This window comes from Gobius niger (assembly GCF_951799975.1).
Source record: "Gobius niger genome assembly, chromosome: 12".
NCBI lineage: Eukaryota > Metazoa > Chordata > Actinopteri > Gobiiformes > Gobiidae > Gobius > Gobius niger.
The window spans coordinates 15,256,629-15,280,012 of NC_136863.1; the positions used below are offsets into that span (position 1 = coordinate 15,256,629).

The window sequence follows — 23,384 nt, forward strand, 5'->3', positions numbered from 1 at the left end:
TTGTTCATTTACATATAGTTTTGCTTGTATTTGGATGTACTTTTATACCGTGCTCTTATCTGGGAAGCAGTTTGAATACTTGATGAATTAAGCACTACATCAATGGTTGTCGAGCTGGTCTTCAGCTGGTACTCTGGGTCGTCTGTAATGTTAGATTTCATTCATTTTCATTAGAGATGCTTTAATTTATTATTTGATTGCATTTAAAGAAGAGCTAAGTAACTTGTTTGCCTTAATAAATCCTTTTCATAGTCTCTCTGGGTAATACAAGTGTTAATGGGATGATTTCATCTCCCCCTGGTGTCTCTGGTCAGAAAACCACAATTGCAACTTTGCTGCCTATGGGTCGGAGGCCCAAATACACACTAATAGAATCATGAAGAAGAAGCTAATAGGCTAACAGGCAAAGCTAACTGCGAGCTACGCCACTTAAACAGTATTTACAGCCAAGTTTGAGCAAAAAAAAAATATCTCCGTTGTGTAATTGGATGTACAATATCCCTCTCTCCCTTTACCTTTTCTTTCAGTGTAGTATTTACTCTCATGGACAATTAATGAGTAAAAAAACGCAACATGCTACGACACCTGCAGTGGCGCTTATGGCCTCTAGGGGCATGAGTTACTTAGTACTGCTTTAAACAAGGGTTACACTCAGTTTAGGCATAACTGTGTCCTTCTTGGACCTGTTTTAGTCCCGATTTGATCTTGTTCTAGGCCCAGTGGTAAGATTGATGTGAAAAGTTTGAAAGCATCCACTTTAAATATATGTCCCAAGCCCAATACCAAACCCTTATATGAAAAGGTGTCAGTCTAGTGTATTTTCTTTCTGCCCACTGATATCTTTGAACTAGTTTTCCATACTGTCAATCACTCCATCCATCGCACTCAACATTGTAACACATCTTTGCCATGTAAAACTAGGGCAGTATCTCTCTCAAGGGACCACTCTTCCACCTTTCCACCTCCTCATTGGTTCCCATCATCGCAGCAGCAAGTTTTATTTTTAACTCTCACACTCGCATGCCAACGTGCTCTGCTTACAAGCGCATCTGTCTGTGTGACCAGAACTGTACAGCAACTGCTTCCTTCTTATTTTACAAGCTTTCATTTTTTTTCTAACGGACTTCCCCTATTCGTACGCAGCATCGCAGACAGCAAGACCAAGCACCTTAAGTCGGCCAACGGCAGCCCCGCTCACCACCGCGGACTCCCAAAACAGACCAGCGTGGACGGCGACAAGCCCAAGCACTCGGAGGGGGAGAGGAAGCCACAGGATGCCCCCAAACCGGCAGCCAATGGGGTCGTAGCTCACATGGATAAAGCGAATGCAGACGGCAGAACGGACGTTGGTTATGAGGCTTTGAGGACTGAGAGTAATAAGGGGATGGTGAATGGGGAGATGGGCAGCAAGGAGCGCGCGGAGCAGCACCCGCCCTCGCTCTTAAAAAGGACTGAAACGACTGACAATGAGGACAAAAGTAATTCTAGGATTGAAGAAGTCAGCACACAGCCTAAGGTATGTACGCATCATTCTCATGCTAAATGTGCCCTTGGTTAATGTGCCATCTGATACTATCGTACTATCTGTATATTGGCCTGTGACTATAGGATTATGCAAAAAAGATTTGTCTAAAATGCTTAGATTGTAACTTCCAAGCACTATATTATCAATACAATAAGATATGCTCTGTACGTGCTTGTACATATGATTTTCTTCTTCTCCTTCGCTCCAAAATGTCACTTACGGCCTTTAGTTTCACACTCCTCCAGAAGCAGATATTGAACTCTTTGTGGACTCCTTTCTCCTCAGCTGTGGGCGCATCGCGTGTCCGTAGTATTGAGTTACATGAGTACAAGTGTGTCTGTCATTTGTCCCAAAGGAGGTATTTTCTTCTAAAGGCCTGAACACATGTCACAGACGGGAGCAGCTGAGTTCAGGGACCCTCCCCCGTGTCTGTCTGTGTCAACAATATAAATACCACCAAGTAAATATCCATCCAGCACTGACAACAAGTCATCATCAGTGTAGTTGGTGTATTGTATTTATTAATTATAGTGGAAAGTGGAAATCTTGAGTGATGTATAATGTTGATTTGTACGATGCTGTTGCTTGAAGTAATGAATCTGTCTCTTGCATTCAGGCACTGTAGTTAATACCAAACAAAGAATCATAGCATTTGTGTTCAGGTTTTGCTATTGCATTTAGATTTGTGATTTACGGATTAAAATAATAATTCACAGTGCACGTGTTAAACATGTCCAGAAGAATAAAGATTTGAGAGAAAACTGAAGCATGAACCACTTAAATGGTGAATTGGTTTGACATAATAAGACCCACTGGGGATGGGATTTACAAAGTATGGTGTTAATATATTAAATCTTTATTCTTGTTTAACATATTTACCATACTGGGGATTTTGATCATATCGTCATTCTGCCTTTACCAACACAGTGTATGTAACAACATGGTGATATTGACACATCGGGTACTTTGTGTTGTAATACTAACAGCACAGTATTACATGAGAGCATCTGTGTGTTCAAAAACCACTCGCCGTCATTTGAAGCAGGATTTCGTTTTGAGTTATCACATGTTACGTATGTATTGTCTTTAAAGTTTGGTGAGCAGTGTTATTGTTCACTTTGGTCTTGTTCTTCCCTGTTTTCATTTCCTGTTCCGAGAGTCTGCCGCGATCACACTTCATCAGGCTGCTATTAATTGCACATGCACAACAAGTGCTACACGCTCAGGAATTCACGCCATAGTGCGAACGAAAGACGTTACACATACGGCATTCTGTGTGCTTTGGTCTGACGGCTAAATCAATCAGAGCAGAAAGTTGAATTTGGTTAGTTATTAATTAGTGATGAGAATACTGCGGAATGTTTGCTTTGCAATTTACTATCGACTAATTTGTTAAAAGGTAATCTATACTTTGGGTCCAGCGGCAAAAATGCAACACTCAATGCGATACTTTTGTCCTGGTGTGGAATCGTATTGCACAAACAATGATCCAGCAGTAAAGCCTCCTGAATAAGTCTATGCACTGACCCAAAGTGTGCAAACTGTGAGCCCGGTACAGATAATCTCACTCTTTATTTAGATCTCTCCTGTTCTTATGTCAGTAATAGAAATTAGTTTTGGCTTTTACTTGGTGACTAAATAAATAACGCTTCAATCCTTTGCTAGCATATCCCAGTTGCACGTACCCTTCGAGTTTTCTTCTACTCTGATGCAATACAGACTAATACATGAACTAAAATGTTTTGCTTCTTCTTCAGGAGACCAATGAGCAGAAGTTGTTTAACATTGCCAGTGAGCTCCTTCAAACGGAGAAGGCGTACGTGGCGCGGTTAAACCTGCTGGACCAGGTCCGAACTATATTTAAATCATCAATATATTTTAATTGAGTTTATCACTTGAACTTTACAGTGAGTGACTGGTTCTTGTGTCTGACCCAGGTGTTCTGTGCCAAACTCATGGAGGAGGCAAACAAAGGGACGTTTCCTGTCGACGTGGTCAAAAACATCTTTTCCAACATCACCTCTATTCACGCCTTCCACAGCCAGTTCCTGCTTCCAGATTTAGAGAAAAGAATGGGAGAATGGTGTGTTATTAGCTTTATGTCCGATCGTCTGAATGCGATGAATCATGGTGATAATGCATTGTGTTCCCTTCACCAGGGCCTCCACTCCTCGAATCGGGGACATCCTGCAAAAGCTCACACCCTTCCTCAAAATGTACGCCGAATATGTGAAGAATTTTGAAAAGGCCATGGAGGTGCTCAAACAGTGGAGCGACCGCTCTCCTAACTTCAAAGCTATCATTATAGAAATACAGGTACAGACAAGGATGACGTGTGCATGACTGAAAATCATTTATACCATTGTCTGGGTGAATACTCGATTCTGTGGGGGCTGGAGGGTGTAGGTTAAAAAGTGTTCATCTACACCTATTAGTCCAGTTAAATCACGTTTTGCTGTGTTTGAGTCGAGGGCGTTTAGCTTCTCTTCACAGAGGCTTCTTCTCACTCATCTAGTCAGACTTAAATCAGTCACTCAGACAACCCAGTTCAGCTAATGACATACTTTTTCGCGGATCTGTTACATTTGGCACTTAAACATTAAAATATGACCACAAAGACCTTGATTAACTTTAACCTCTTAACCCCCGCTTTAACTGGGCGCATTTTCTCCTGTTTAGCTTTACCCAAATCAAAAAAGCTTTTCAACTGGAGCTCGTAGTGTAACGCCTCATTTGAAAGACACCTTAAGCGTTTTTTTTGTCATATTTTTAGCACTTTTTTCTTTTCACTCTTTAGTCATGTTATCTCTGCTTTTCCTGCACGTTTTTGTCGTTCTTTTGCAACTTGCTTTTAGATTTGGGTAATGCCAAACTGGAGAAAATACGCTTGGTTCAGGTGGGCGTTAAGAGGTTAATATGTGAACTTCTTTTAGTGAAGTAAAAGGTTATTCATATGCGTCGTACATTTCCTGTGTTCAGCTTTCTGACACACTAACATCTGTACACACTAACATCTATTATACTTTTAGTTTCAAATCTTGACGGGCGATTGAGTCTTTGGATTGTATTGCTTTGTACATCAATGAGTGTTGCTGCAAATGCTCCCATTTTAACCTCTTGCTTCCTTTAACCGAGAGCATTTTCTCCAGTTCGGCTTTACCCAAATCTAAAAGCTTCTTGACTGGAGCTTACAGCCTATAGGCTAGTGCAACGCCTCATTTGAAAGCTAAGACCAACAAAACTGATGGTGACTTTTTTGTTGCGTTGTTGCCGCGTTTATGTCACATTCTTGAAGCATTTTGTCGTGTTTTCGTCTCTTTTCTGTCTCGTTTTTCGCCGTTCTTTTGTCGTGTTTTATGTTGCTTTCTTCATTGCTTTTTCCTCTTGCTTTTTTGTCATGTTTTCGTCACGTTTTTTGTAACTTTTTTGTTTTGTTTTTCCTTTTTTTTGCTTTTTCCATTACTTTATAATTGTGTTTTTGTCGCTATTTTTTGCCACTTTGTTCAAGAAGCTTTTACATTTAGGCCAAGCCGAACTGGAGAAAATGTGCTCAGTTCAGGTGGGGGTTAAGATGTTTAAACAGAAACGTTTTGATGCGGTATTTACACTTGGGGAATTGCATGTGTACAGAGTCAGGACGCGTGTGGAAACCTCACCCTTCAGCACCACATGCTGGAGCCTGTGCAGAGAATCCCTCGATACGAGATGCTGCTCAAGGATTACTTAAAGAAGCTGCCACCAGACGACCCTGACCGGCGAGACGCAGAAAGTATAAGAACAACTTTTCAGACAATGTTTTTATTTATATCCCCCCCCCCTAACAATGCTAACGTGTCGCCGTGTTTTCAGAATCGCTCGAAATCATCGCCACAGCAGCTACTCATTCCAACAGCGCCATCCGGAAGTCTGTAAGTGCACTTCCATTTATGGCTGTCTTTTCTCACTCATAATAACGTTGTAATCTAAGCCATTAATTGGTCGTGTAGGAAAATCTGAAGAAGCTGATGGAGATTTACGAGATGCTGGGCGAGGAGGAGGACATTGTGAATCCATCAAACGAGTTTATCAAAGAGGGCCACATCCTGAAGCTCTCGCCCAGAAGCACGTCAACCATGGAGCGCTACCTCTTCCTGGTGAGTAAGAAGACTGCAGGGAAATATACAGAGGCGGGGACACAGCAGGATTCAGCGGTTAAAACACAAGCGGGGGTCATGATGGCTTGCAATTATTACACATATGATGAGATGATGAAATTAAGTCAAGCTTTCTGCTTATTAGGTTCTATGAATGGCTCCCATTTGCAACATTTTCACTACTGCATGTGGAGTTTGCAGCCAGGATGTTATACAGGGATTCTCAAACTGTGGTGCAGATTCCACTACTTCCCATTGATGTTTTGAAATCAGTTTAAGTTTAACACATTGAGTGCCACGCTGTTTTTGGAATTTAGCTGTAGAGTGCCAACAATCCAGACCATTTTTCATGATATTTGTAGCACCACAGCATATTCTATGTTATCGCTATGGACACATGCTATGGCACATGGTGTCTCTCCATAGGTGAAAACAGTTTAGTTTTATGAAACTCTCTCCTTTCTGATTAACTCCTCTCTCCTCCTCTTACCTCTTTCGACAGGCACTAACGCTATGGGAAGGGGCAAATATATCCGTTTCAAGTCAATTTTCAACAACAACATTGTTGACACGTTTTGAAACACCGTGTGTTGCCGCTGATTGATCGCTTTACCTAATTATCACATGTGCATTTAGCCTGGTTCTAAGATTGAAGACTTTAACTTTCCTTGGACCAATTTTAACCATTTAAAAACTCAGATTTTAATGAGTTTTTAAATGGTTAAAATCGGTCCAACTGTTTCGATCTTTCCATGGGAAGCCGCTCTGCTTTATTTGCTGCGCAACATCACACCCCCTCGGACTAAAAAGGAAAAGAAAAGCGCAATAATATATATGAAATGTCCAGAAGTTTTTGGTTGTCGTTTATTTCAGTTTTTGGCTCTCAATGTGTTAACAATGTAGCCTACCTAGAACAGTTGAACAATGGATAAAGGTTTTCCTGGTTAGGCCACGTTTTGGTTTCAGTCTTTCAGCACAGTTTTATTTCTGCTTTTGACTAGCTTGACAAGAGATGCAACGATTTTTTCAGTTCTGTAATCGTTACTGATACTGCCTCACCCAGTAGCTCCGATATCAGATGACTTCCCATAAGGCTGAGCAGTGAAGCAGACAGATCAAACAAATCCAAATGTTCTTAGATTTTCTTTTTCTTTGGTAAAGTGTACATTTTGAGATGTCTGGTGTTAGTAATGGTCAGTAAATAAATAGTCTTTAAAACATAAACATTTGATTTAGTCTTTGTTGAAACCAGAATTATGCAGCTTTTAAATGACAGACTTAAATAGTAACTGAAAGCCAAACATTTTATGAGGTGGTTGAGAATTTTAGCAAAACAAACAAAAAAATGTTCTTTTGTTTTGTAGTTCAACAACATGCTGCTGTACTGCGTGCCAAAATTCAGCCTGGGAGGGCCCAAATACACAGTGCGGACACGGATCGGCCTCGATGGTATGCAGGTCCAAGAAACCGTCAACGACGAACATCCACATACTTTCCAGGTGTCGGGCAAAGAGAGGGCTCTGGACCTACAGGCCAGGTATGCTGATGACACACGCCATGATAATCCAAAACTGAAATGTGCTCTCCACAATATTATGAATGATGACTGCATGTATGGAAATAACATACTCTGCCCTTAGTCCAAACACTTTTTACAAGCTTACTTTATTTTGATTGCAAAACAAAGCTTTTCCGCAGTCAAGTGTATAATTACTGTTTTCACCAACTAATTGTTAGTTGTACAGTGTAATTTAGGCTTAATACGGAACACCAACCAAATGTACACACCCAGCTTTCGTAATGAATCTCTTTAAATAACAAAAACCCGAACCTTGTAGTAATTATGAGAAGAATATTAACACTTTTTTTCTTCTCCCTTGCAGCTCAGAGCAGGACAAGGCCAGTTGGATTAAGGTACATTCACTTTTTTTTAATGTAGTGCCTATACTCTTGGAGAACATGTATACATACTTATATGCCTATCTTTACAGGCTCTGCGGCAGACCATAGAGATATTTCAGCAAAAGAATGACACATTTAAGAATGCTTCAAAAGACGGGGAGGAAGTATTGGTAAGTTCAATATATATATATGTTGGATGAGTGCTTACTACTGCAATACTGCAATAACACCAGCTCCGACATGTGCTCTGCAGCCTGTGCAAAGCTTCACTTGACAAGCCTGACATTTTTCTGAGATCAAGCACTATTGAATAATTATAGGTCATATAACTTTGGCGCAAATGATGTGTGTTCTCCTAGTATCAAACATTATTGACAGTAGGTCTGCACCATATGAAGTTACTGCTAAATTATGGTTATTGCAATATTAGGTGATGACCATATTCATATTTACGCAAAATCGAGTTCTTCCATTTGACAGATTTACACGTCTTTTGCCAACAGCTGACAAATTTAAAGTGCGCTAGTGATTGGTTTTAGTCAAGATTTTCTCATTTTAGTTCCATTATAGCCTTTTTTTGGTCTGATATAGAATTTTGTCTTGTTTTGACACAGTTTGATAAATAAGCAATAAAAAATGGGTTCAAATTTTAAATATTTTCACAAAACATTACAATTGTTTCTCATATTATGCCTTATTTGATAGTAATGAACTATCAAGTGAACAATATATTGTCTAATATAGTAAGATATTTTGTCATTTATCATTTATATTCAAAAATATTGTGTGACCTCTTAGTGCAAAAAGTTTTAGTCAGTATGTTAATTGTACCCACATTGTTGAGCAGAAAGACGAACTGGGGAAACGCGCCCCTCGCTGGATCCGGGACAATGAAGTGACCATGTGCATGAAATGCAAAGAGCCTTTTAACGCCATAACCCGCCGCAGACACCACTGCAGAGCTTGTGGATTTGTAAGTCATGGAGACGTTTCTGCTTTCTCAATATTACATACATTTACAATAGAGGTGTCAAAGTGAGACCCAAATTCTCAGTTTGCACAAAATGACAAAGCAAATGTTTCTGTTAAAGGTGGTGTGCTGGAAATGCTCTGACAATAAAGTGCAGCTGGAATACGACGGCAACAAGATGAACAAGGTGTGCAATGACTGCTATCGAACCCTTAAAGGTGAAACGGTGTCCGAGGAAAACAAGAGGAAGGGAATTCTGGAGGTAAGAACCTATGAGGATATAGAATATATATAGGAAATAAAATTTTCAAAGACAGACAACACAGTAAAATGTGCCGAAACTACTATGATGATACAAACATTTCCTTTTCCTCTGTAGATTGAAGCAGGTCAGTTTTCAGGCAACAGCATCATGAGTGGTTTCCTTCAATACTGTGAAAAGCCCAATAAACCATGGCAGAGGCTGTGGTGCGTCATCCCTGAGAAGGAATATCTAGTGCTCTACCTCTATGGAGCTCCACAGGTAAATATATGTTATGTGTAATATAAAAAGAAAAGTACATTTTATATTAAAGGGATTTTTCAGGATGTTTGCCATAGGGTCTCATGGCCTAGTTTTCCAGAGTGTTGTTGATTTCTGGAGATTTTTTTTTCTTTTTCTTCATTCATGCAGTCCTTATATTTGAAGTGTTTAGTGGTGCTAGGCTAGCGCATGTCTATGGTAATTAGTAGCCTGCATTAAAAACCTCTTCAAAATCATCGGGTAGTCCGCCAAGCGTTGCCATATCTGATTCGTAGAAAGCTCCTTTTGTTTTTTCCTCTTGTGAATTCCATGTGTAGCAATGTCGGCCGCAGGTAAACAAACTACTGTAGATCCGGCAACCTAGCAGATCACTCCGCCTGTGTAGCTTACAACCAGGAAGCTGATGCTGCTCAAATATGTTATTTTAAATGCAAAATGGTTATATTTAAAAAAAATAATAATAATAATTCAATCAACACAGACATATATATTGGTAGTCTGGTGTAAACAAAGGGATTTGCCTCATGTGCACTGTGCTACTAGTTACCATAGACATGCACTAGCCTAGCACTAGCCTAGCGCCAAAAACTCAAACTTCCAATATCAGGACTGCATGAATTAAAAAAAAAACACTCTGGATAACTAGGAAATGTCAAAAATCCTGAAATATCTCTTTAATGCTTTTATTTACCCATTTGTGCAGGATGTGAAGGCCCTGTGCACGATCCCGCTGCTGGGTTACACCGTGGAGGAGAGCCCTCGACCCTCGGACTTGCAGTATAATTTCCGCCTATCGCAGTCTAAATCTGTGCACAACTTTGCTGCCGACACCGAAGACATTAAGCAGCGTTGGCTCAGCGTTATTCGGGTGGCAGTGAAAGGAGAGATGTCAGAGTGCCCTCCGCAGAACGGCAGCAGTATTACGGACAACAATTACACAGCACAGGAAGTGGCCACGGATAGCACATAGGAGCCAAACGCAATTGACTATAAACTTTTAAATATGGATAAGCTGCTTTTGGTCTGTGCCACTAACTGGACCCAATGGGATATCGTTGTTTGTTGAGACTTTGCTGCTGGATTTTAACGGACGCATCTGGTACAATCAACACTAGAAACTTGCGGTTGTTCTAATCTGTTAAGTGGTGATGTCACAGCTCTACTTCCGGGTCCCGAGATGAGCGAGAAACGACAAAAAAGTCTTTAATACCACAATCAATATTTCTGAAACTCAATGGAGAGTTACTGAACATACTTATTTCTCAGACTCATTAGCCAAAAATGCCGCACCTACTGCTATAAAAGTAATATTTACCAAAATCGGTACATCCGGGTTAGCGGAGATAAATGCTAACGGCGCAGCTAGCTAGCAGCGGCTAACCCCGGAAGTAGTGACTTTAGTAACTATTGCTTTTTTAGCAGTAGGTGCGGCATTTTTTAGTCTGAGAGATAAGTGGGTTCAGTAACTCTCTGTTTGTGTTTCAGAAATATTGATTGTTTTTTTAAAAGTTTTTTTATGTTTTTTTCTCGCATCTCTGCCGGTCTGCTAGTACCCGGAAGCGAAAGTCGTGACGTGACACACAAACGTATAACAACTTCTTCTCTCAATCCTGGACTATGAGACTGATGCAAGATGCTGGATTTCAGCTTTGTACAAAATGGCATGTACATAAGGAGTTCTTAAGCGTTTTTATAATAACACACGAAATGGAACATACAATACAGTATTTGCTTTGTCCTTTGCCTGAGGAGATGTCTTGATTTCGTTGTCCTTATTTGTGTTAAACTGAATGCGCGTTGGACCATACGTGTGCCTGTTTCGCAGAAGCACTGCTGTTATGCCAACTGAGCCTTCAATGCAACGTTTTTAAAGGATGGAAGGGGAATTTTAAGTGTATTGAAGATCACTATAGAGTAGCTAACCTGACAAACTAATCAAACTTTTACAATCATGAGGTTAGAACAAAATGGTCAAAAATAGACCTTAATTCAGTTATTTACTGTTTTATAATGCAAGTCATAATATTCATAGTATATAAAAACTGAAAGAGGAAGCTACAAGGATGTCTGTTAGAGGGAGTCTTTTTTGTTTGTAGATATAAATAGCACAATCACAGTGATATTTAACAGGCTGATGCAAGAAATTGTAAATGTGTTATATGGCTGTAAGTAAATTTATTATTTATAGTAATTTATAGAGGAGCATGATCTGTCATAGCACTCATTGGTTCTCATTGTCAGCTAAAAAGTGCAGTAGGTCTTTTTTTCCCCCCCCTAGAAGCACTCTGCTAGACTTTACTAGTGAAGGGATATGTGCCTATACTTCCCTGTTTAGTAATTACATAACCCCTTGCAATGCTCCGCTGGTGCTCCAACCACCTCGGTATTCAAACAGCACAAAGATGTACCTGGTTTAAAAAAAATCTGAATGTAAAAACAAGTTTTTATAATTCCTACTTTCCCAAAGGATTCAAAATCTTTGCACTTTGCAGTCATTAAGTGTATTTTCAATAAAACAATATTAAACCAGGTCTTTGGAACTCTTGTTTTCAAGTGTAGCAAATAAAATGGCCAACACAAAGATGAGATTGTAAGGTCTCTATTCCATTTTCAAATCAGACATGGTGTTGCAAATTTACAAATATTTGTTTTACCTCCCACAGAGAAATTAATATCAAAATGTGTCTCAGGTAAAAAATGTCATACACAAGTTATGAAAGGTAGGCATTTGCATCAATTCGGGGTATTACATTGACATTATCAAAGTACAATAAACTTGAGGAGGAATCAGCCAGTAAAAATGTACAAGTCAGGCCATTAACCGCACTCAGCTTTTGGTCTGTCGGACGAGGCCTCGGATCCTGCGAACCAGAGCCTGAATGAACGTGTAGCGAGAACGGACTTGGCTGTACAGACCCTCCACCTCCAGCAGCTTCCTCTGAAGGGCTTCTCCAAACCCTGCCGCCATGTCACTTTTCAGCTGCAGGGAAACACACATGTCAGGCGTGGGGTCTATAAAAGGATGGCCATTGTGTAAACACCAAATTACCAGGTCAAGATCTTGTTGGGTCACTCGGGAAAAACCACGGCCACTGCCTGACTGCAGCCCACCAAATGAATCTGAAGGGTTGGGGGGGGAATGTTATTTCTGTGATTATACTGTAGTGCAGGAAGTAATGACATAACCACACGGTTTTCTCACCATCTCCAAGGCGTGATCTGTATAAACTGGCCCCCGGCATCAGGGAGTCTTTAGGGTCAGTGGGGGTACAATGCAACAAGTAAAACTCCAGGTGGCGCCACAGCACAAATAAACAGGTTTCAATAACATCTAGGCACTGAGTCAAGGCTTCCTAATACTTCAGACATGGCATTTGAAACAATTGTGAGTGTTGGCATAATGTTAGTTAAAATAATAGATATAAATACCATCTCTAACGCATTGAAAGGTTTTCATCAATAGGAAGGATACATGAGCAAAGGGCCAGGAGCTTGGCTCTGTTGTTGATGAGTTGGACCAGACGCTTCTTTGCCAGCAGGCTCCTCTGGACTGAAGAGATTTTCTCAACTGCTCCTGGACCAGCCACAAGGCCTTGGCACAACTGTACACAAAGACCAGATGTTGCACTATTGTTAAGCTCAGTGGTTCTAAGCCCTTTTAGTCATGAACCCCAGTATAACCAACGCTTGTCAAGTTCATTGTCAGTTAATGTAGAATTAATTTCAGTGTAAAAGGTATTTCTGATGCATATCAACTTCAGCATTATAAAAAGAAAGTACTCCAATACCTCCTTAAGCTCCTCAGGAGGCAGCTGATCCAGGCTCTGCAGTTTACTCAGGCTTTGTCTGTGACTCTGGTGGAAGCGGAAGAAGTCTGCAGCAGTGTTCTTCAGCAGGTACAGCACCAGGCCTAGGCCGGGGGCTCGGGAGTACGAAGTTGGAGGCATTGAAGAGGAAAGGTCTAGTAGCACAAAACAATGCAACTTTAAAATAAAAAGACAATTGGAGTCTGACTGAGGTTCTCAAGGTTCCTACGGACCTGATCTTGGCCCATCTCTGCCCGCCGGCTCGATGACAGACGAACTAAAGAGGCAGATACTGAACTGGGCCTGGGAAGAGCTCTGGAGTAGCAGGGTCTGGCAGTACTCCATGATGTTGGCACAAACCTGCAGAGAAAAAGTATGTTGCAGGTGCATAATAGTGTATGATATTTTTGTGCATGCTGTGATTAACTTAATACAAAACCTGCTGGACGGCCACTTCCATGTCCTCTTTTTGTTCTGCCAATTCTCCAGGTGCATTGATCTCCGCCTGCTTTAACAAACGCTCTCGTTCACCTCCAGCGAGTCGCATGAGCAGAGACAGACTCAGCCGCTATGACAGAAGACACAGTTATAATACTGAAAAGGTACCAGATAAACGGTCCCGGTGTCAGTACCTGGAATCTCGTTATGTGACCTTGAACCTCCATAAGCACCGCACTGTTGACCTCGCCCATTTCGAGAACGCCTAAGATATGAGTTCACAAGTACAGTGTTGTAATTTCAGAGAAGTGTTGTAATTTCAGAGAACCATAAGAGAGATGAGTTTGATGAAAAGAGGTAGTCGAACGTGGGTAGTACCTGGCAGGGCAGTCTTACTGATGATGCCTGTGAGCAGAGAGAGCTGCTGCAAAGCCCCCATGCTGAGCTCCTGACAGCACAGCAGCGACTGAATTGTGTCTGCATGGACAATTAACCACTGAAGAACCTGTAAACCAGCACAAATTAACACAACATGATCATTGTAAATCAAACCGCACAGAGTTAAACCGACAACACTTGCCTGTGCTGCCCCCTGCTGGTGATGCATAGCGGTAGAAGTCAGGATGATCTGAAAAAGTCTCAACGCAGGCAAAAGGATCTGCCTGTAGCGGTCCATAGGGCTTGGGATGAAGCCTGATGGGTCCCTCATTACTCTGTACATGTGGGAAGAAACAACAGAATAAATACAAAGATATTACTGATCTATCTTAAGATATCCTGTACCTGTGTGCGTTACTGTCTGGGACCATGTCAAATACTTGGCACTCAATGAGGTGAGCCACCAGCCCACACCGCAGCAGCTCCACAGCTCCCTGGCCTGTCTTAGCCACTCGAGTAAGTACAGCCTAAAGGACACACAATCAGTGGTAAATAATATACAACAGCAGTTACAAAGAGCCACCTCCTCACCATCTTGCTCTCGTAAATGTAGAGAGGTTTGAGGAGGGGCGGCTGTGGTGTCAGCAGGCCCTGTAGGGCACCGTCATCCTGCCTCAAACTCTCAACCAGAGTGCGCAGGTAGCCGCTGTTGCAGATATACAAGAGCCACTGATTCTGACGGTCGATGGAGAGAATCCGGTCGAGCACTGCCAAGGCAAGCATCTGAGAGACAAAAGATCTTCAGTATCTTATAGCTTTAGTGATCACGTTCGGAAGATTACAAGAAAGCCGTTGTCTTTACCCTACTAATTTCATGGCCATCACAAGCATCTCGACAAATAACGTCCATCAGTGACTTTCCGTAATTCTCAATGATTATAAGGTTTTCCCTCTGCAGCTTGGAGAAAGTATCCTCAGGGGCAGTGAGACGCTCCCACATGGCCTTCCCTGCTGTAGGAAGAAAAACATTTATGATGAATACAACAGTGTTCATCAGCAAAAAACAGAATAAACCAAATGAGGTTTTCACCACAGTTTGTACCTGACTGCAAAGTGTCTGGTTCTTCTGGTTTCTGGGCGATTTGAAGGTAGTACAGCAAGGACCCATAGAGATGTGCACGTAGCCGCTGGTATCCACCTCCTAAAAGAGTGTTTACATAGATTTACGACTAAACGGCAAGTTACTGCTTAACATATTAAATTCCACTTGTTACTTATTTGTGGCATAAAAAGTAGTCAATCTAATATGACACAAACCCGTAGAAAGAATAAAGTCAAGCAGTTTGCGAAGGATCAGGTGAAGAGATGAGTTTGCAATGGAGGCAAAGCCAGAGGACGCTTCCGCTCCTGTGCTCTGTTGATCTGACAGGACAGACTGGCTGAGGTGGGCTGTTAGAGTGAACACAGCGCCGGCAACAATAGGCATGAGCTCTCCTGCAGCATCCTCTGACAAGACCTAACAAACAGTGACAGTCAGACATTTTGACACGTTTGTGCTTCATTTAATAAAGGTGGTGCTCTGACTTTATCATGCAGGTCCAGTAGCAGGTCTCGGATGATGAGCTGCCTGTCCTCGGCGGGGATGAGATCAGATGGACAGGCAGTCAACAGCGTCTCCACCAGGCTCCTCCAGGACCGTAGAGCATACCGCTTTGCATTCAGACTCCGACGCACTCGGTTACGCTCAACTACCTGCTGCAGGATAGAGTTCACCTCCTAGCAGAAAAACGAGTAGGAAAAATATAGTTAGGAACTGTAGTATAAACAGAGACAGGACAAAACATTTAGCAAAACAAATTACTCCAATGTCTGATCCATAAATCTCACAGGGCACTAAGGATGGTATTATGCAAAATCAACTTTTCAGAGTTGTTGTTCCCTCATCTAAAAACAGTCTTTCACACATTTGAGTAATCTTTGACACTCTTATGGCAACTATACAAAGTGTTATGATGCTTGCCTTGATTTATTAGTGCACAGACACCCTGATCATCTTCTGTATGACCCCTTCTTTCTGCTGAACGTAGACATGAATGCTACCCTTAAATCCTTGAATAAGCAATTCTAAATTATTATAGCATAAAAAATAAAATAAAAAAATGTGTATGAAATTATCACCAAATGCAGAAAAAAAAAACAAGAACCTTTATGGCCATCAATTTACTAACCTCCATCAACAGTGGTCTTTGTCCAATGGCAGCCATTCCCTGGAGAGCATTGACTTCAGCAACCAGCACTCGATGCAGCAACTGATAAAACATTTCACAATCAATCAAGAGAAATGAATTGAGTCAAAGGAGAACGGTGAGTGAAATAAACTGTACCTTCACGTTGCACACAGTGTGCCCTTGCTCGTTGACCTGCTCACAGTTAGAGATGACCTGCTCTATTTGAGTACGCTCGAAAAAGTCCAACTGCAGGAGTTCAGGGATGTCTTGACTGAAATCAATGGCGTCGAGGACACTGAGTAACTTTCGACGCACTGGCGAGACAAAACAGTACATTTTTTGAAGTCATATTTTATGAAGAACAAAATCTAAATGTAAAGACAGACCTTTGGAGACGGAGTCAAAATGCAGAAAACCGCTGACTGATCTCGTCTCTTCCTCCATGCCCGACTCCCCATCAACTATAACAAAATAATAAATGTACGGGAGGCATTGTGAGAACTAGAAATGAGTTGGGCACAGGGCCATAGTTTATACGCAACCACCACCTTCTTTCACAGTTTGAAAGGGAAAAACTCAGGCACCCAGCTTTAAAATGCTTATTTCGGAGTGCTTTGTTTATAGGTTATTTGGGGTTGAACCAATGCATCGACGTGTGATTCCAAACCTGTATGTTGAGTGTGTGGCTGGTCATCAAGCAGAAGGCTGACCAGGCGTTGTGTATGTGACCGCTGCCGGTTTAGTGACGTCACTCTCAACTCAATAGCTGCAGTCTTCATCAGCCAGGACATCTGGGAGAGGGCAGCTATCTGGTTGCCTGCAGAGAGCACAAATACAAGCATATCACTCTTTTAATTCATGAGGTCTCCTTTGTTAAAAAAGAAAACAAAACTGTGATATAACTTACTAGGCAGGATGAAGGGCAGGTGTTGCAAATGGGAAAAGAGAAAGTCCTGGCTGGTTCTTAGATAGCGCATTGTGGGGCCTGATGTGTCAGGGCAGGCACAAAGTTGGTAGATCACCTATTATGCAGATTCATGCAAATTAAACATTTATATTCAATATATTCAAGACATAAACCCCATATAAGCTGCTGTACCTGGTAACAGAGCTCGGCCAAGTGTGGGGCTTGCTGAGTAAGTATGGGACCTGACCTCCTTTCAGTGCCCCTTTGCAGCAAACTCAATATAGCATGTAAGCAGCTCCTCTGACATCCCAAAACCCCTGTAAAGCAGCATAGATATTAAGTAATAACGATTATCTTATAACTCACAGTTTAGTCTGTAGTCTGACCTGGGTCTTGAAGGTTGGTGGAGGACACTGGCTTCTTCACTTCGTATCCCAGAAGATAAAGGGCAATATTTGGGGTCTTCAGCTCCAAGGACGTGATGAGGAGGTTCAAAATATGAATTTGGGTTTCATGGCGGATTCTTGAAATCTTCCTTTGTGGTTCCAAGTCTAAATAATGAGTGGTGTCAAGTAAATGCTTATGAAACTCTGACATTATACAATGTCACACTAACTTCTTACCCTCAGCCTTTTCTGTTCCCTCTTCTGCCTCTTCACTGTCCAGACATTCCACAAAACCAGCCATCAACTTGTCACTCACAATCTAAAATGAATAAAATCAATCCATTTACATTAAAAAAATTAAACACTGAAGTTGAGTTCCGAGTCATTTTCTTATTCATACCTTGTCATGAGTGAAATCTCCCACAAGTCGTGTCTGAATGTTGCAGTATTTGGCTATACGCCGTAGGATCTTGGAACTCTGAAAAGCAGCTTCAGGGTTGGAGCTGCTGTGATAAAGATACCTGCCAAGAAATGCATTCAAATTAAATGTAAAATAAAGAAAATATAAGTATATAAATAACATTTGAAATATGCAGGCAATATATTAAAGCAAAAACATATGATAAATACTAATAATTACACTAATAATAGCAGTGGTTGTTTAGTACCTGGCAATATTAACGATGTGATCTGCTCTTTTCGTCTGAGAGCTGACCCCCTGCAGGAGCTGCTCCAGTGGGAAGATGAGCAGAGAGGACTGGCTTTCCCTGAGAAGATCCATGAACACCACCTCCTTCTGCAGAGCGAGATCCAGCAGACACAAGCAGTGCAGCACTGCAGACTCCAGGTGCTTTTTCCCTGCACAAGAGGAGTATTAAAGAGTTAAGAGAGCTTCATTTATGGAAACTAGCTATTTAGCCATAATCTGGTGCAGTGCATCGGTCTCCATATGCTGAATGCCTCTTTAAACTGTTCCTGACCCTGACTGAAGTAAACAGTCAACCAAGCCAAGCACTGTTCTCAGACACAAGACCATATGTTGGCTCACCGGGGAAAGTGGCATAGGTGTCGAGCTGCCGCACACCCTCCTCCAGCAGGCTGAGACACAGGGCCAGCGTGGGAGAGTCATTGAGCAGGTGGAACATTATACTGTGACCTGGAGGTTTGTATGCAGGGATCTGCTCTCCCTGGAGCTCCACCATTTCCTGGATGAAGTCTGAGGGCTGTGGCTCATAGTCACACAACAGTTTGTGAAAGACCTCCAGAACAGCATCTGCTACCTCCCACTAAATAGAAAACAAAAAAGGGTTTTGGGAAAAAAGCTCCGTAAAACACAATACATTGTGCTTTACTACATCATTATTACCTTCTCACCAGGGCGACGGTATGCTCTGGTCGGAAAAGGCAGGAACACACCGTCACGCAAGAAGTCTAAATAGGGCTGAAAGCCAGGCACCCGAAGGCCGGCACCCAAATTGATAGGGAGGCTACTTTCCACCAGTGTGCTGATCAAATGGCAGAAGCCTCGTGTGAGAGGATACTCCTCACAACTCGATTCAATCTCATTGAGTTCCACCTATGAAATACAACAAGAGGGGTTAGCAAAGGAAGTAAAATAGTATTTACTGCAGTAACATTCAGAAACAATACCTCAATTCCAGCTGCCTGCCTCTGCCCAGGGGCTCTCACAGTCTGAAGAATCTATACAAAACAAAACAATCACATTTTTAAAGATAAAGGTTTTTACAAATTACAAAAGATTAAATAAAAATAAACTTGCCTGTGTGTATTCAAGAGACTGCCACAGTGATGCAGCTATTTCAGGAGACTTTCCAAAGGCTCCCAAGCAATGGAGGAGTTCTGCTTTCAGCACTGGTTGCACACTGCACTGTAGCAACCCCAACATCACAACAACAGGTGTCCACTGCGGATGCTCACATAGGGCCAGGCGAGCGTTTTCACTCTAAATATAAAACAAAAAACACTCTTAAAGCCATGAGTAAAATGTGTGTAAAGGCCATGCAAATGAAAGCACAGGTGTTCATACCCATGTTATTATAGTTGTGAGGAGCTGGAGAAATGCAGTGAGTCCCTCCAGTTCCCTCTGTGTGATTCCCCGCATTGGTGGGTGGCGGTAGTGAGCGGCATCCGGGTTAGGTAGGTCTTTTCTTAGGTTCTCATGATACAACATAAGGGAGTGAAAAAAGTGCTCCCATGACACTGGGCTCCCCGACACCCCCTGGATGTTGTCACCTGTTAACAAAACATCATTATCACAAAGTTGATTAAACAACACCGATTTACATTTAAGTCAGGGCAGAATTACCGTGTGTGGGACCATTGGTTTTCAGCAGGCTGAAGCAATAGTGGGCACACTGTGGACCATTTGACAGGCCTTTGAGCATCCGGAGATAGGAAATATACAGGGTGGAGGGCAGAAGGTCTCCCATTTGTCGCACAAACTTTGACAGAACAACCTGAAATTAATAAAATGGTGCACAAAGTTAGGCTACCTTTAAATAGGCGAGCTAAACTGAAGCTAGGACAGCACGTAACCTGTTTATGTGGAGGTCGTTGAAGTGCCATTCCTAAGTAGGATCCATGCAGAGACGTGTGCTGAAGGGACTCTGTGGGACACCAGAACTCCAAGGCAAGCTCCATCCCAAACGGGTCTTTACTGTAAAACTCTCCAATCTGAGAAGAAAGTTGTTAAAGTGGAATAATTTAAGCAAAAACTTTGAAATCGAATATTATATTTGTGCATACAGTAAACTCACAAGATTCATGAGGTGGTCGAGATCTTTGCGTATTGCTGACGGAAGCTCACTGTCCATTTGCAAAGACATGTGGACCAACCGAGCATCTTCATCAGCTCGATTACGCAGCTGCTTCACCTGCAAAAAAGTAATGATAGTTACATTGACTCAAACTAGGCGTAAATAACATGAGCATGTTTGATTTTGATATTACAAATGGTATATTAAGTTCTATGAAACACATATTTTACCTTCATCGGCATCAGTGCCAAAAAGTCAGTGATGAGTGAATGAAGACGGCGGACGTAAAACTCTTCCTGGGTAAAGCTCTCACATCCCAACATGCCCTCTTTCATAAACAGGAACACATCACCAAGTAAAGCCTGGTCAGCAAGAGCCTCATCTGCCTCGGTGAACTCAACAAGGGCTAAAGATGAAAAACAACAGATATTTAACAATGACATCAAATGTTACCACCAAACAGAGCATGCAATGACAATATTTACCAGATCCTTGTGGGAGCTGTGAAAGGACTCTCAGAGACAGTGCCCATGCCAGTCGACACACAGCTTGTAGACCTGGAATCCTCCAGGCTTGATTGTCCATCAGTCGACTGTGAACCGCAGATACATACTGCCTCTCTGTGACCAACGGCAAAGCCTGGAGTAAATCTGGGAGAACACAAAACCTCATCAATAAATGTTGCATGACAAGATATTATTAATCGCTTGACAAAAATATCAGTTAACCTTCTCTATCTTCCGTCCCCTGCTCTATAAAGCTGACATCCAAGCAGTAGAGCAAAGCCATAACAAGCGCAAGGCTGACGCTGTCTAATGAGCCATCGGCTTGTGCTGTAACAGTCTCCAAATGTCCAATGAGTGCCAGAGTGTCATCCTTAGACAAAGGGGACTGGCATGTCCATGAAAACAGACTGTCTCCGAGAGCCTGTCTACATTCTTTAATCAAGTCTGAAACCTGTTAAGAATGTCAGAGTTTTTAATAATATAAACAACTGCCCAGTGTTAATCAGGGCACCTACCTCTTTCCTGTGTTTCTCATTCCCCAAGCCACGCTCCTTCTGTAATCGCTCAAACTCGCGGGTTACGTTTACCTCAGAGACCAGTGTAAGAATTCGCTTTGTCAGCCCCTGATTCATAAGTTCATCTGTGAAACGTGTTGTCAGGGCCACAAGTTCCTCACTGTGGGATTAAACAACAAGGGACAATTAATTAACACAAATCCTTATAGACATTATATAAATTATCAGTATATTCTAACACAACTGACCTTAGATCAAGGGTAAATGTTTTTCCATGTCGTGACTGAATAAGTGTTCGGAGTGAATTGGCCACACAAAGCTTCCCATCCCAGTAAAGCAGCACAGCCACAAGCCCTCTTGTTAGACCAGGAAAATGAGGCTGCTGTTGTTCACCTGTAGACGTATCTTTTAGAGCTTTAACCAGAAATACAAACTACTAATAATCTTTACTTTACAATACCTGCCAAAAGGAGTTCCAGTGCAGACAACTCTCCAATATCAAACAGATCACTGACGATGAACGCCTCTGTAAGCAGCTGCTCTGGGAGGAGGCGTGAACCCTGTTGACCTTGGATGGTGATGCCTTCGGTACTGGCCTTCCGCACTTTCTCTCTCTGCTCAGCACTCTTGGGCTACAAAAGTTTAAACCGTTTAATAGTGGCAATAAATAGATTATTTCAGAACTGCATGCCTAAAATATTAACTTACTGGATTTTTAAAGAGTGACAGGAATTGCGGCCTGTGCTTTTTCAGCTGCAGATCAAGAAGGTGGACACTCTCCGACTGCTTCCTCAACACAGCCCCATCAACAGTCTCCCAGAGCTCTTTGAGCGGACCCCACAGACTGGCACCTTGTCATGTAGCAAATAATACAGGGTCAAATAAACATAATAAAACATAACCTGCTGTCCTCAAGCCTGACAAAACAAAACGAAAAAGAACTATGTCTATGAGACCTTTACAGTTTTATGTGTCCCTAAGTTTTTGTCATTCCTGTTACCAAACTACAAAAACTCTCAACATATTACTGGTACAGTCCAATGACATTATCATCAAGAAGTTGTTGCATTCAGAAGATTTTCCCACGATCTAAACAAATCAGTGACTCTTTTTCTCTTCTATATTTTACACTATGAACTGTTTGTGGACATCTGGAGACGAGGCCAATCATGTCAAGTCATTCCTGTTATATCATACCTATTTTAAATGTGTAAATCCAAGTATGTTTCTGTCCACACTTATTTAATCAATATCTATAAAAAAAAAAATGTAGTTCCAATGTGTCCAGCATGAGCTTCTGTGCTAGTTAGCACTAGCTTATAATTGGCAAATTGGTTTAATTTTATCATCCATGTTACCGTCATTTCTGTTACCATTCTGAGTAGGAAGAATAGGAAACATCCATTCAAAAAATTAAGAGAATGAGTCTGCCCCCATACATTTGTGTACACTTAAAAATAATGCCAATTCAAAAAACACATAACTTGTTACATTTTAGCAGATAGTTGTATCATGTACATCAAAGATAAACAAGGTAATTTAAGTATTTAAGTAGGATATATTTTTAGGATGAAAACAGAAAGATACGATGAATGCTTCAAATTAGAGCAAAATACACAATATTGAGATGTATGTATAATTAAGAAATATTGCGCAAATACTGAACACTGCCTAATGTTAGCTGCTCCTTGCACTGCCTCTGGATCTGAACGGTATTTTTTTAATACAATGCACAATAACAAATCCGGTATCAGCTTTTCACAGAAACTTTCTGTTTTGAGTCCAAGGAAGCTCAATCTTCACTTTAGTTTGTTGATCCCAGTAGACAAAATGATCAGCTGGGACATTTACCCGACTTTAATTATTACAGAATTAAAACAGCAGCCCAATGCCTATCCACCAAAAATGATAACAAATGAGTGAAATCAATGTACTGAACTTCAATGCTAAGCTAAGTTAGCCCTGATGTCAATGATCCACCATGTGGGGAGAAAACTGAGCACACGGTGAAAGTTAAAAATAACAACTACACAGAATTTGAACTATGTAAATGCATACTAAATAGATGTTGTAGTTATAAGACACACAAACACCTGTTAATGCCAGAAAAAAGAATACATACCTGAATTTACCGCCATCTGCACCGCCATCATGAGCCTGTGGGAGAGCTGGACAAGAGCTACTGTGGACAGCCTGTCAGAAATTTAAAATACCTGCTTATTACTTACAACGTCTGAGTCAACTTTGCTGTGAAAATACAAGCGAAAAAATTCAGCTCAATTTTATTTGACAATTAATTTGCTGTTATTTTAAATTTAGTTGTTAATTTGTTCAGGCGGGGTCTTGGACGCCTTACCTCAATGTGTTCTGAAAATAGGGAAATGTAGTTT

At 41.5% G+C, this 23,384-nt stretch overlaps 2 protein-coding genes across 4 annotated transcripts in view; one reads left to right on the forward strand and one right to left on the reverse strand.

Moving 5' to 3' along the window:
- fgd4a (FYVE, RhoGEF and PH domain containing 4a) overlaps positions 1 to 10,168 on the forward strand; it is a 42,585-nt gene extending 32,417 nt beyond the window's left edge. For all 3 annotated transcript variants that reach the window (XM_079568271.1, XM_079568272.1, XM_079568273.1), the window contains 14 exons: positions 1,144 to 1,516; positions 3,283 to 3,372; positions 3,463 to 3,608; positions 3,685 to 3,841; positions 5,156 to 5,294; positions 5,375 to 5,433; positions 5,512 to 5,658; positions 7,023 to 7,195; positions 7,542 to 7,572; positions 7,650 to 7,730; positions 8,408 to 8,533; positions 8,652 to 8,792; positions 8,910 to 9,053; positions 9,757 to 10,168. In XM_079568271.1, coding sequence (XP_079424397.1) covers positions 1,144 to 1,516; positions 3,283 to 3,372; positions 3,463 to 3,608; positions 3,685 to 3,841; positions 5,156 to 5,294; positions 5,375 to 5,433; positions 5,512 to 5,658; positions 7,023 to 7,195; positions 7,542 to 7,572; positions 7,650 to 7,730; positions 8,408 to 8,533; positions 8,652 to 8,792; positions 8,910 to 9,053; positions 9,757 to 10,023 — 2,074 coding nt within the window. In that variant the 3' untranslated portion in view covers positions 10,024 to 10,168. The remainder of the gene's footprint in view (positions 1 to 1,143; positions 1,517 to 3,282; positions 3,373 to 3,462; positions 3,609 to 3,684; positions 3,842 to 5,155; positions 5,295 to 5,374; positions 5,434 to 5,511; positions 5,659 to 7,022; positions 7,196 to 7,541; positions 7,573 to 7,649; positions 7,731 to 8,407; positions 8,534 to 8,651; positions 8,793 to 8,909; positions 9,054 to 9,756) is intronic.
- Positions 10,169 to 11,708: 1,540 nt separating this feature from the next.
- On the reverse strand, positions 11,709 to 23,165 carry nup205 (nucleoporin 205). Its single transcript, XM_079568315.1, has 41 exons — positions 23,117 to 23,165; positions 21,703 to 21,845; positions 21,455 to 21,626; positions 21,243 to 21,387; positions 20,995 to 21,154; positions 20,702 to 20,930; positions 20,459 to 20,623; positions 20,204 to 20,379; positions 19,974 to 20,090; positions 19,753 to 19,890; positions 19,523 to 19,673; positions 19,244 to 19,449; positions 18,977 to 19,159; positions 18,847 to 18,897; positions 18,563 to 18,772; positions 18,245 to 18,482; positions 17,865 to 18,054; positions 17,597 to 17,717; positions 17,434 to 17,515; positions 17,197 to 17,361; positions 17,003 to 17,127; positions 16,811 to 16,925; positions 16,571 to 16,720; positions 16,290 to 16,364; positions 16,060 to 16,217; positions 15,904 to 15,984; positions 15,260 to 15,451; positions 14,993 to 15,191; positions 14,778 to 14,876; positions 14,538 to 14,686; positions 14,267 to 14,458; positions 14,081 to 14,202; positions 13,676 to 14,010; positions 13,492 to 13,562; positions 13,299 to 13,427; positions 13,093 to 13,219; positions 12,842 to 13,014; positions 12,526 to 12,655; positions 12,256 to 12,384; positions 12,103 to 12,173; positions 11,709 to 12,033 (listed from the first exon to the last, which is right to left on the reverse strand). Exons 1-41 carry the CDS (start codon positions 23,145 to 23,147, stop codon positions 11,881 to 11,883), a joined length of 6,048 nt encoding a protein of 2,015 aa, XP_079424441.1. The 5' UTR covers positions 23,148 to 23,165; the 3' UTR covers positions 11,709 to 11,880.
- Between the last annotated feature and the right edge of the window lie 219 nt (positions 23,166 to 23,384).